The sequence below is a fragment of the Labeo rohita genome, chromosome 24 (assembly GCF_022985175.1).
Source record: "Labeo rohita strain BAU-BD-2019 chromosome 24, IGBB_LRoh.1.0, whole genome shotgun sequence".
NCBI classification, from domain to species: domain Eukaryota; kingdom Metazoa; phylum Chordata; class Actinopteri; order Cypriniformes; family Cyprinidae; genus Labeo; species Labeo rohita.
This window is the reverse complement of record NC_066892.1, coordinates 5,181,530-5,195,935: the sequence shown is the minus strand read 5'-3', so window position 1 is coordinate 5,195,935 and position 14,406 is coordinate 5,181,530. Positions and strand designations below refer to the sequence as shown.

The window sequence follows — 14,406 nt, the reverse complement described above, 5'->3', positions numbered from 1 at the left end:
TCATTCATTCAGTAGTCAGACTTAATTAGTTGCACTGTATGTTTCCGATTCGCTTACAAATGGCTCTTTAGAGTCATTTATTCAGAGATCCGACTTTACTAGATGCACGGTATGAAAAATAATGTATGGTAAAAATAAGTGACTCAGAATCGTTCATTCAGTGGTCAAACTTAACCAGTTGTGCTGTATGTTTATGATTTGCTTACAAACGGCTCTTTAGAGTCATTCATCCAGTGGTCAGACTTTACTAGATGCGTGGTAGGCCTATGTGTTTCTGATTCGCTGAAAAGAACCAACTCAGCAGAGTAATTCATTCAGTGGTCTGACTTAACTAGTTGTATACATACTATATATATTTGGTAAAATTGTTGCGTTGTATATTTATAGCAACCGTTTGGTGCTGTAGGCTATAGTAAGTTAAGTCTTGCAGGAAACTCTGTTTGTCTGAGTGTTGTAGAGGTTTGAGCGTGATATTTCATCTACATTGGTGGTGCAGTGTTTCACTAAGAACAGCAAATGTTTTCTTGTGGCTTATTACTGTAAGTATTGTTGTTTACAGTATTAATGCTAATTTTAAATTCTTATTAAAATTCTCTTAAAAAGGTTCCATTAGTTAACTACATTAGTACTGCTAACATACTGATCAGTTGTATTTTTTATTAATTAACAGTAAAGTTTAATATATACTGCAACATATGTGTTGCTTATTGATAGGCAATGTTATTTAATGCATTAACAAATGGAATCTAATTGTAAAGTGTTACCATATCTTGTTGTATTTGTATAAAACGTCTTTACATTTATATGTGTTGGTGGTAGGTTTTATATTAGCCTATATGCAGTTTCGCAATAAGACTGGCATGTTGCAGTATCAACACATAAAAAGAAAGAGACTCTAGCCCAGAGGGATAGATAAATAAAATCCTCTTAAGTGCTAAAAACATGTTGGCAACAAAATATTTAATAGTAAATAACCAACATGTTTTATAAAAAAAAAAAAAAAAATACAAGTACAAGAAGAAAATCTTCTGATGACATCTCTGGATTTTTTATCGGTATCAGCCAGATATTTTACCATGAGCATAAATTAAGTCATAAATCCTAGTAAAGTATCTCTGATGTGAGCTTTAAGCACTTTGATTCTTGCAATGACTGCTGTTTAATGGGTAATCTCTGAAGATAATCTCTCTATGGATCAGCGCTAAGAAACCGGTGCCCTGAGTAAGACCGCAGCCTTAACTAATGTCACGGATGAATACATACACAGCCAACATGCTTTTACAGGACGCGCTTCAGCTTACACAGAGAGAAACGTGACAGGATGTGATTAACTATAGCTATACGTTCTTGAAGAGCACTGTTTTACCATTCGTTTGTGTGTGTGTGTGTGTGTGTGTAATAGATTCTCCTCGGACGGAAAAGAAAGACATCAAATGTCCGACCCCGGGCTGTGACGGGACGGGTCATGTGACGGGCCTCTACCCTCATCACCGGAGTCTATCAGGATGTCCCCACAAAGTCAGAGTGCCCCCAGAGAGTGAGTCTGTTCTCGTGTTACGCATCACTTCCTGAGGACATTAGACACATTTCCTCCCTTCACAGCAGTACAATACAAACAGAACAAATACAATTAGTGATAACAACACTGTGATCATTTTCAGCCCATAAATATTCATGCTATACTAATGATCAAGGTTTAGTCGTACAAATACTGAGGGACAAAAGATTACACGGTGATTGCTTTACTAACCAGCCTCTATTATGTTCAGCGCATTTCTGCATGGAGACGTTACATGACGTATATCAATTTAAATGCTTGCTATAAAAATATCAAATAATTATTTCGTTTCTGAGACAGAAAATGGAAGATTTTTTCCTTTTCATAGAACATTTTTAAATATGCATATTAGTATTAAAGGACGTATTATTTTCGCTTTAACTAATTTATTTTTAACTGTTTAACTGTTTTATTTGTAACTTTTTCCTAAATTTTAAGAGTGACAAAGTGCTACATTTGCCACTTAAGTTAAACGTTAATGATTTTTTAAAAAAGATTTTTCAGAATTTAAAAAAAAAAGAATTTTAAATCAACAATAAATGTAAAAAAATGTATTCAGTTAATTAATTATAATTATCAGTTTATATATATATATATATATATATATATATATATATACATATATAATTTATAAAAACCTTTGTCACTACAAACTTCACAGAATTTATAATTTATATTGCACTATTATATTACTTTATATTTTAATGTGACTGTAAAACTTTATAAAATTATACAAGTATTATTTGTTTATTTTAAAATGTATGTATGTATGTATGTATATATATATATATATATATATATAATTATATATACATTTCTAATATATATATATATATATATATATATATATATTAAAAAAATAATAATCTTTAGTTTTAGAATTTCTAAAAATTAGAATTGTAATTTAAAATTTTCTAAAACAGATTTTATATTTTATATTGCAATATTATATTCATTCATTCATTCATTCATTCATCTATATTATATTCATTTATATTTTAATGCAACAATACATTTATAAAAATATACAAAACATTTATTTTATATTTTAAATTAATTTTATATATATAATATATATTTCTATAAAAATAAGTTTCTATATATATATATATGTATATATATATATATATATATATATATATATATATATATATATACATATATATAGTATAAAATATATATAAAGTTATACAAAAATGAATTTTATCTTTTAAATTAATTATTGTGTGTATATATATACATATATATATATATATATATTTATATATAACTTTAGATTTTATTGCAACAATAAATTAATAACATTATACAAAATATTAATTTTATATTTTTAATTATATATAATAATACTTAGTTTTACATTTAATTTTAAGAAAATAATTACGTTTGTCTGCGTTTTTACTTAATGATATGAAATTATTTTTATTGCCAAACAAATCACTGGTAACAAATTTACGGTTATTACCAAACTGTTATGGTATTTGATAATTTTAATTCAGCAATCCATTTTTATTTTTGTACGTTCAAAGCTAATTGCCCATTTTTCCTGCAAAAAGTAACAAATTACCATTTTTTATTATTGGAGATGTGATATATATTACAAACATACATTAAACATAATTTGAAGTGTCATTTCTCGACATTTCAATTAGTCAAAAATGTGTCTAATTAAAAAAAAAAAAATCACAGATTATGAAGTATGTAATTTACATGTCAATTATGTATTTACTCCTTATCTTGAGCCTTCCAGTGGAACCCACGTAGTGTTGCACCAAGCTGAAACTTAAAATAAAAAAGCTTTTTTTTTTTTCAAAGAAATTTTTAAGTCATCAACACAAGTGAGGTTTGATTTCCTGTGAATTAAAAATGCATTCTGGAAGCAACTTTTCACTTGCTGTTTTCTCCATTTGAGAGTAGCACAACAAACATTCGCCATTAAACAGTGATGTGACAAAAGGAACAGAAAATGTAATTAAGTTTTTTTCCCTTTTTTTCCCTCCAATATGAAAGCATGTACTCCTAAACCAGAGGCAGCATTCTGCGAATCAAAGGACCCGCGGATGCAGCCTAAATAGACGGGCACATCCTCCAAACTAATTATGAACAGAGCCAAAAGTTACTAAGGATAGGACTTCAACAATATGTGTGTGTCTCTTAAATGGTAATCAAAATGCGTTTGTAGTCATGATGTTTGTGCATGTTCATATTTGAAGCGAGACGCAATTTTAAATGGCAAAGAATGGCATGGGAAACTTTACTTAGCATGAAATGTTGAAACAGCTGCAGTACATGCTTGAATTACTGTTTCTTTAATAAATTATCCATTTTATACAACTGTTCTTTTGTTAAACATTATTCTGTTGTTTCTTACAGTCCTCGCCATGCACGAAAACGTCCTCAAGTGTCCGACACCTGGCTGTACAGGAAGAGGTCATGTCAACAGTAACCGTAGCACGCATAGAAGGTCAGCACAATGAAAACAGATGGATTAATCTAGTATCATTAGGATACTATTAGAGCCTGTACTAATATTATAAATTCGTTTTTATTTTTATATTTACTGTTTTAATTTTCATTTAAAGATTTAGTAGTTTTGTTGTTTTTTGTCTTTTTATTTTTATTATTATTTTGAAATATGTCTATATAGTTTTTTTTTTATTTTTTTTTTTTTTATAGAAGCCTGTTTTTGCCAAGGAATATTTTTATTCTTTCTTCCTATTAAAATCAATATATATATATATATATATATATATATATATATATAATGTTGTTAATTTAATTTAATTTATTTTCATTTTAGTTATTTTAGTAGATCAAGTAACACTAAATGAAAATGACAAATGTTGCCGTGGCTGAACCAGCTGTTTTTTTTTTTGTTTTTGTTTTTTTAAATATTTATCCCATGCCAGAAATGAGATTCCATTGTTTTATTTTATTTTATTTTATTTATTTATTTTTATTATTTTATTTTTAGTTATTTTAGTACATCAAGTTACACTAAGTGAAAATAAAAAATAAATTGCCTTGGCTGAATTAGCTGATTTTTATATATATATATATATATATATATATATATATATATATTTACCCCATGCCAGAAATGAGCTTCCATGTTTTTTTTATTTTATTTTATTTATTTATTTATTTATTTTTTAAATATTTTTTATTGTTTTATTTTTTGTTTTTTTTTAAGTACATCAAGTTACACTAAATGAAAATGAGAAATGTTGCCTTGGCTGAACCAGCTTAATTATTTTTTTTTTTTTTGGAATATTTATCCCATGCTAGAAATTAGCTTCCTTTGTTAATTTAATTTAATGTAAGTTTTAACAATATTTTGTTTTAGTTAAAGTGTATTTTATTTTAAGTAACAAAAGCTTTACTCAACATTAAATTTACGCTATTACACTCTATTAATTTGTTTACAAACCTCGTTTCTCATCATTGTAAGCAGATTTGCATAGATATTTAGCAGCAGGGAAGCAATTGCGGGGGGAAAATGAAATGACGAGTGGTTTATAATAACATTTGACTATATCCAGAATTTGACACAAAGAGAATGCAATGTTACTCTATTTTGCACTGTTGCAGTGATTTGAACCACCTTAAAGCAGCAGACCTGTTAATTTACCCCCCAAAAAAGAGATGCGCTTGCAAAGAAACTTGGAACATTGCTTAAAAAGGAACATGAAGTTTCGCTTTATCAGGAAAAATCCAATGACACTTAACTAGACTATAAAACACTGTGATGTTTATTGCATAGAAATTACTGGATTCTTCTTAATTGTACAATTAATTCAATGCATCCAAATGCAATTAAAATAAAGTTAACAACCCAAAGGAGACTTAACTTCTGATATCTTTTTTCACCCAGTCTCTCAGGCTGCCCGATAGCTGCTGCTGAAAAGATCTCCAAACCGCAGGAGGATCCCGCAAAGTGCAGACAGACGGCAGAGAGGATGACGAGGTAAGAAACCTTCATCTAGGAGCTGCTTATTCTTATGCTAAACCTGTTTTAAAAACATGAATGCAATTCTGAAGTCTTGCTGTTTTCTTTTTCTCTCTTCAGACCTTTAGGAAACATGAAGAAATTTGACTTCACGTACAGATTTGCACATCCTATGGCAGCGTTGCAGGCCAGCATGGCCAAAGACATGGACAAGTACACTAAAGGCCATTTCGACTACGCCAGTTTTGACGCCCAGGTCTTTGGCAAGCAGGCTCAGATGGCATCCGACCAGAGTCACGAATCTTCACACTTTCCTGACTGTGAGTGTGTGTTTTGTTTCAAATCAAAGGTTACCCAGCATGCACTGACATTACTGTTTAAAAAAAAAGTTGTTTTCAGTGTCATCAAGTGTGACTTCGAGCAGTATATGCACAGTCACCTGTTACAATCTGCTCTATACAGTCTATACCAAGCACTCTGATTTCGGCCAATAATCAACCACCTAAAAGGCGCCCTAGCAACCACATAGCAACACTGAAAACACTCAGAACATCTTAGCAACTGCATAGCAACACCCTGGCCTCATGTCAGTAACGTTGCATGTGAAAACACCATTCACATTTTCCTTAGAATTTTTTTCCATTAAAAAAAAAAAAAGTAAATGTATATAAATATTATTTATTAATCATATTTACACATAATTCTAAATGTAATAAATTATATAATTTTACTATAGATTTTTATTACATATTAATTTAGAAATTTTATAAATATTACAATAATTAAAAAATATTTATAAATGTAATATATTCTAATATGAATTCTAATGTATATTTAATATATATGCATATACTTTTTATTGTATTTTAATTATATGTATATATTTAATATATATACTATATTTACACATATAAATACATATAACTAATAAAATAATTAAAAAATAATAATAAATATAATAAATTATTTCTATATTTTTATTACATATTTAGAATATTCATATATTCTAATATGAATTCTAATATATTATATATATATATGTTATTTTAAATATATATTTCATATGTATATTACATATATTAATTTAAAATATTCTAATATTTTAATATGAGCTCTAATGATATTCATTTAAATCATATGTATACATTACTGTTTACATTATATATGTAATTTATTACATTTATATAAATATATATAATAAATAAAATAATTAAGAATATATAACTAATAAATAAATAAATAATAAAATTATATATATTAATTAAATAAACAATTAATATATATAAAATATAAATATATATCTAATATATTTTCTTTATGGTTTAAAAATAATCTATGAAATATATTTTAATTAAGTATGATAAAATTACAATAATATAAAAATAACAAAAAATAATAATCAATCATATTTACATATACATTATTCAAATATATGTATATTATAAATTAATCAATAATAAAATCTATTATATATATATATATATATATAATATAAAATATAAATATGTAACTAATACATATAAAATGTAAATATATAACTAATAAGTATATATAACAAAATTATATATATATATATATATATATATATATATATATAAAAATATAATATATTTATATGTATATACTAATGTATATATGTGTATATATATATATATATATATATATATATATATAATTTTACATTTTCTTTAGGATTTAAAAAATAAAATTTATAAAATTTATAATATTATTTTTTATAATCATATATACATATACATTATTGTAAATATACATGAATATTGTAAATTCATCTACACTAAAATCTATAATAAAAATGGTAATATGTTATTATTAATAATAATCGAATATTAACATTATAGAATTAATTTGACATATTTTTGTCATGTATATGTAATTAAATAATAAATACAAATGTGTAATAATATTGTTTATTAATTGTACATTCAATACATGTATAGTATTTTTTTTAAACCTGCTTTTTCTGAGTACTAACTACGACTACCGTTTCTAGCCGCTCAGTTCCCCTGTTTTCTGGGCTCCGGTGGTCGCATGATCATGGCCGGAGACAACAGCCCGAGTCGCCATAAAGCCCAAAGCAACGCCCTCCAGTCCAACATCGCATCCGCAGCCATCCTCAACCTCTCCACCCGTTGCCGGGACAACGCCGAGGCCCTGCCCCCCAGCCGGCCCCTGGCATCATCCACAAAGGTAATCAAATTAGAGCACTCAGAAAAAGGTATTTAATGTGGTCATTCTGAAACAACTGTGATTTGTGTATGAAAAAGAGGAGTAACATCAAAAGACACTTTTTGGCACAGAGAACTGCGTTGCCTCTGGTGGCACAACAACAAGAGAGTGGGAGCTTTTTTTTTCTTGTACCCACACTGCCCCTAAAGCTTTAATGTACACAAAGGAGAATTTGTGTAATCACATCAAAAAGAGTTGGGAGGAATACAATCACAGCTTCCTTCTCCATGACAATTATAAGGCTTTTTGTAAAACATGTGGCCGTGCATTTGATTTCTACTTGTGCTAATGGTAATGTTGGGTCTTTCTCTTGTTTGCAGGAGAGAGCATGCTTTTTTTTTTTTTTTTTTCAGTGCAGATGGTCGAAGACATTTTGCTAAGTAATATATTATCCTAGATAAGCTCGCACAGATCCTTTGGCGTTGATCTCTAACAGACGATCTATGAGAAGTTGGATTAAATCAATTGGTTGGGGGATTAATAGACATCACTCTTTTATTTAAATTAAATAAGGAAAGTCTACACAGGCCGCCAGGTTATCTATGTTACAGTGTGAAAATAGATATGTTATGTTATGATATAGTCATGTTCTTTTTTTATTAAAAACAACAAGCATACATAAACAAAAAATGGAAACCATAAACAGTGTGTATACAGGCAAAGCATGTGTGAGTCCAGATTATGATATTTCCTGTATATTCTCTCAGACAAAAGTGGAAAAATGCCAAAAAAGCAAGCTATTATAATCATAAATATTAGGTTTTCTAGCTTTATATGTTTATGAAACTACACAAGCTTCTTATTAAAAATAAGCACTCGTAATTTAACGTAATTTAGTCAAAATGCATAATCAATTTTAATAAAAAAAAAAAAAAACATGATAAAAAACTACAACACAGGGTCCTAATGTTGTGTTTTAGTAATAATTGATATTACAGTATATTGTATTTTTTTTTAATTTTCAGGCCCTTTTTTAATAGAAAAACAAACACATATGATACACATATATTAATAAAAGTGGAAAAAAACAATCAAAATGGGAAAAGCAAGTTCGAATCCAGCTTGCAACATTTTCTGTATTATTTCTTCTTTTCTCCAGAGAAAAAGTGCCAAAAAAGTGATTAAAATCTTTAAAAAAATGTATGAATAAAAAAAGTGTGATTAATATTAAAAATTAGAAAAATATAATATATATTTTTTTAAAAATTCACATTTGTAAAACTATGAAAATCTTTTTATTATGAACATTTTTAATTAAAACAAATGTATTTATTAATAATATTTATATATAATTTGTTTAACTATGAGATTGTTAGAAAAAAAATTAATTTAATGTAATTAATGTGAATTAATAATGTGAATAATTTAAACTTTTCTTATGTGTTAATATAATAAAAAAACAGAACGCTGTTTATTTTTGTAATAATTAGTAACATATCATGTAGTTTGATACCTTCAATGTTCAGTATATTGTTTTTTTATATTCAGGCCCTTTTTTAATAGAAAAACAAAGTGTTGATACTCATGCTAGAGTCGTGGCCTAGTGATTAGTGCATAAGGGCAAAACAAGTTTGAATCTGGCTTGCAACATTTTCTGTATTTCTTCTTTTCTCTCAGACAAAAGTGGAAAAGTGCCAAAAAAAAAGCGAGCAATTAAATATTAAATATAAATATATAAAAAAGTTTTCTGGCTTTATGCATTTGTAAAACTATGAAAATCCTTTTCATTAAAAAAAAAAATAATAATCATAATAATAATAATAATAATAATAAATGAATCACATTTTTTTTTATTAAAAAGTAAATACACACACACACACACACTTATAAAACATTAATATTAATACATTTTACACAAAAATTGTGTAATTTAATGTAATTAATATATTGAGCTATATGACAAACAAATTGAGCTATTAAATATTAAATATAAATATATATGTATAATAAAATAATAAAAAACAAAAGTCAGAAAAACTACGAAAATCTTTTTCTTCATAGAAACTTTTCTTATGTGCTAACATAATTAAAACAACAATCCAGAATCCTAATGCGTGTATTTTTTAATTAACTAGAAACATCACATCCAGTTTGATACCTTCGATGTACAGTATATTATATATTTTTTTAAATATTCAGCCCTTTTTTTAATAGAAAAACAAAACTGTTGATATGTTTATAAAAATGTCAAAATGTGTTAAAAAGCATGCTGGAGTCATGACCTAGTGGTTAGTGCATATGGGCAAAGCAAGCTCGAATTCGGCTTGCAACATTTTCTCTATTATTTCTTATTTTATTATTTCAGACAAAAATGGAAAAGTGCCAAAAAATTGCTATTAAATATTAATTCTAAATATAATATAAAAAATTTAATGTCTTCTGGCGTATATATTTGTAGTAAAACTAGATAACATATTTTTTCATGAATAAAATTATATACAGATACAAAATATGTATCAATATTATTTATTAATAATTATTAATTTGATATTATTTATATGTAAATTATTATATATTATCTTTTTTTATATTATGCTAACATAACAAAAGCAATCCAGGATCCTAATACTGTATGTTTTAGTAAAAATTAGAAACATATAGTTTGGTAGCTCAAATCAAAGCAGGTCTTCCTCTTAAACACGGAGAGATAAAACTGAGAGAAACTCGCAGAAGTATGGCGTGAAACGCTTCACACACCTACACACCACACAGGCCGTTCGTAGTCCCAGCACTCAGTGGGCAGAGAGCAGGTATACTGTACAAACTGAGCGAATGAATAAAACAGTGTTAGTCGATCTGTCATCTGCTGATGTCTGCGTCGAAATGTCTTTATGCATGTTAAGTATCTTGATTTCCCTGTTTGTGCCAAGTCGCTTGTGTTTTTTTCTAAGAATATGGCTTATCGTCTTGCAGCGTTTCATGGAAGTGTGGGAGAAAGATGTCACCTCACTTGTTTCTGAGGCTGGAGTGAATGTCAAGAGACGAGAAAAACTCACATCCTGCACAGGGATGAACTCGATAGGTGTGCTGTCGGTCGGTTCTAGCTGCTTCAAAAAAGAGAGCCATATTTGGTTTGCACGATTATCACGATTAGTTCCTGATAAGCTCTCTTTGTTTGCTACCGTGCGAAATGTGTGCGGAATAATTGGTGCGTCACGTTTTAAGCAGTTAACGAGTTGCATGAAGACTTAACACTAGAACACAAATTCACACACAAGCACATCTGTTGGTCGTAAAAGTTATGATATTAAGCAACGCAAAGCTTTTAAACTCAGCATTAATGATTGTGACCTAAAACGACTGTGGGTGACATCTAGAAAACTACCTGTCACTGGGAAGAAAATGGTAGGAAAATGAATAAATAAATAACCATATCGAAGTCTATTAACTAGAAAACGTACATATATTTAATAGAAATTGACATTATTAATCATCTGAAAATAAAATACTAAGTACTAATTCAAAGTAAAAAAAAAAAAACAAAGCTTGATAAGATTTTTTAAATAATCATTTTATGCTCAAAAATACAAATAAATTCTATATATATAGATAAAATTCTCAAAAAATGCTCAAAAATGCAATAAAAACAGTATTATTGTGAAAAAAATATTACAATTTAAATTAACTTTTTCTGTTTTAATACTTTTTTTTCTGTGATGCAAAGCTGAATTTTCAGCATCATTACTTCAGTCGTCAGTGTCAAAGTACAAAAGAACAATGTATTTGAAATATAAATCTTTTGAACTTTTTTTTTTGGAAACCATAATACATTTCTTTTTATGATTCTTTGACATATATGAATCTTTTGTAACATTATAAATGTCTTTACTATTACTTTTGATCAATTTAATGCATCCTTGCAGATTACAAGTATTCTTTTATTTATAAACTATCTTGAACTGTAGTATATTAAACATTATGTTCAAAAATGCAATAAAAACTGAAATATTGTGAAAAAATATTACAAATTGAAATAACTATTTAAATACATTTTATTTTTAATAAATCTTTAATGAACAAAGTTCAAAAGAACAATGTATTTTAAATATAATTCTTTTGTAACTTTTTTTGGAAATAATAATACATCTCTTTTTATGATTCTTTGATAAATACATGATACATTTTTAAATTTAAAATCTGTTATAAACGTTTTTCCTATCACTTTTGATCAATTTAATGTATCCTTGCATATTAAAAGTATTAATTATTTATTCTTTTTAAAAAATTATGCTCAAAAATGCAATAAAAACAGTAATATTGTGAAAAAATCTTATAAATGTCTTTGTCATTTATGATCAATGTAATGCATCCTTGCTGAAAACAAATATGAATTTTCCTGAAAAAAAAAAATAAAAAAAATATTCTAGAGAAAGTAAAAGCATATGGTTGGATAACTGTAATATTCACGCTTAGGGATTTGTTAAAGTCTCTAACCCCAACTATGAGCAATAATAGTGTGATTTTTTTTTTTTTTTTAGCTTGGAAAACAAGTTAAAAACATTGAAAAGTGCTCTGGTTATCAAAAGTTGGTTATCAACAAGATTTTTTATGCTTCTTTATCATTCAGGACTCGCTCATTGAGGTAGACGAGAACGGAACGCTTGATTTAAGTATGAAGAAAAAGCGAGAAAAAGCAAGGGACTCTCCTGTGATGCCGACATTAGGAGACGCTCTTTTCACCCCACCTGAACCTTCTATAGCCAAAGCAGCGGGTCTCCAGATCTCCCCGGCCATCTACCGCGTCCTCTACGAACAGAATGCCTGGGACACGCCGCTGAATTACAGCAAAACACCTGTGCAACAAGACAAAGAGGTGAGAGAGAGTTCTTTCTCACTACTTGTGATTTTTTTGGTCTCTTAAGCTCACTATAGCTGCAAAAAATACAATAAAATCTGTAATATTATGAAATATTACTACAATTTAAAATAACTGATTTCTATATGAATATGTTTTAAAATGTAATTTATTCCTGTGATGCAAAGCTGAATTTTCAGCATCATTACTCCAGTCTTGAGAATCACATGATCCTTTAGAAATCAGTCTAATATGCAGATTTACTCAAGAAACATTTATTATTATTAACCATGTTGAAAACTGAACAAAAAGCTGCTACAGTTAAGGTCAAATGTTTACATCCCCCTTTCAGAATAATTAAAATTTGAATTATTTTACCAGAAAAATTTTACAAAATGCATGTTATTGATTATTTAGTACTGACCTGAATAAGATATTCCACTAAAAAGATGTTTACATATAGTCCACAGGATAAAACAATATGAAACAAGTTGAATTTATAAAAATGACCCCGTTCAAAAGTTTACAAAAGTTTAGTTGATTCTTAATACTGTGTTGATACCTGAATGATCCACACCTGTGCTTTTATTATTTAGTGATAGTTGTCCATGAGTCCCTTGTTTGTCCTGAACAGTTAAACTGCCTGCTGTTATTCAGAAAAGTCCTTCAGGTCTCACAAATTCTGTGGTTTTTCAGCATTTTTGTGTATTTAAACCCTTTTCAACAATGACTGTATGATTTTCAGATCCATATTTTCACACTGAGGACAACTGAGGGACTCATATGCAACTATCACAGAAGGTTCAAACACTCACTGATGCTTCAGAAGGAAACACGATGCATTAAGAGACGGGGGTGAAAACTTTTGGAATTTGAAGGATTAGGGTAAATTTAACTTATTTTGTCTTGTGGGAAACATGCAAGTATTTTCTGTAGCTTCTGAAGGGCAGTACTAAATAAAAAAAAAAGATATTTAGGCAAAATAAGAAAAATGTACACATCTTCATTCTGTTCAAAAGTTTTCACCCCCCGGCTCTTAATGCATTGTTTTTCCTTCTGGAGCATCGGTGAGTGTTTGAACCTTCTATAATAGATGCATATGAGTCCCTCAGTTGTCCTCAGTGTGAAAAGATGGATCTCAAAATCAAACAGTCATTGCTGGAAAGAGTTCAAATACACAAAAATGCTGAAAAACCAAAGAATTTGTGGGACCCAAAGGATTTTTCAGAAGAACAGCAGACAGTTTAACTGTTCAAGGAACTCATGAACAACTATCACTAAAAAAAAATACAGCTGTGGATCATTCAGGTAACAACACAGTATTAAGAATCAAGGGGGTGTAAACTTTTGAACGGGGTCTTTTTTTTTTTTTTTTTTTTTTTTTTTTAATAATAAATTCAGCTATTATTTTCTCTTGTGGACTATATGTAAACATCTTTTATGTGAAATATCTTATTCAGGTCTGTACTAAATAAACAATAACATGCATTTTGTATGATCCCATATACATATATATTATATTTGGAAACCATAATACATTTCTTTATATTATCCTTTGATAAATTCGAAATACAAATCTTTTGTAACTTTATAAATGTCATCACTTTTGATCAATTTAAAGCATCCTTGCTAATGAAAAATGTATCTATTTGAAAAATCTTGAATTGTAGTACACAAAACTAATAAAATGGGTGGAAATTAATAACGTCTAATTATAATATTGTCCTGAGGAAACCACATTCAGCGTCTAAATGCACTTTGGCTTTGTCGTATGCTACATTAACAACATATTCAACTTAAAACCCTTAACTTTCTATTTATTCATCTAAATTATCTCGCTCAGTCAGCCGTGACCTT

General features: G+C 28.1%; 1 protein-coding gene across 1 annotated transcript in view; it reads left to right on the top strand.

Annotated features, from left to right (window-relative positions):
• st18 (ST18 C2H2C-type zinc finger transcription factor) overlaps positions 1 to 14,406 on the top strand; it is an 86,829-nt gene that overhangs the window by 59,064 nt on the left and 13,359 nt on the right. The window contains 6 exon segments of the mRNA XM_051098361.1: positions 1,403 to 1,537; positions 3,932 to 4,022; positions 5,433 to 5,525; positions 5,628 to 5,827; positions 7,519 to 7,715; positions 12,322 to 12,567. Of these exon segments, the coding sequence (XP_050954318.1) occupies positions 1,403 to 1,537; positions 3,932 to 4,022; positions 5,433 to 5,525; positions 5,628 to 5,827; positions 7,519 to 7,715; positions 12,322 to 12,567 (962 nt within the window).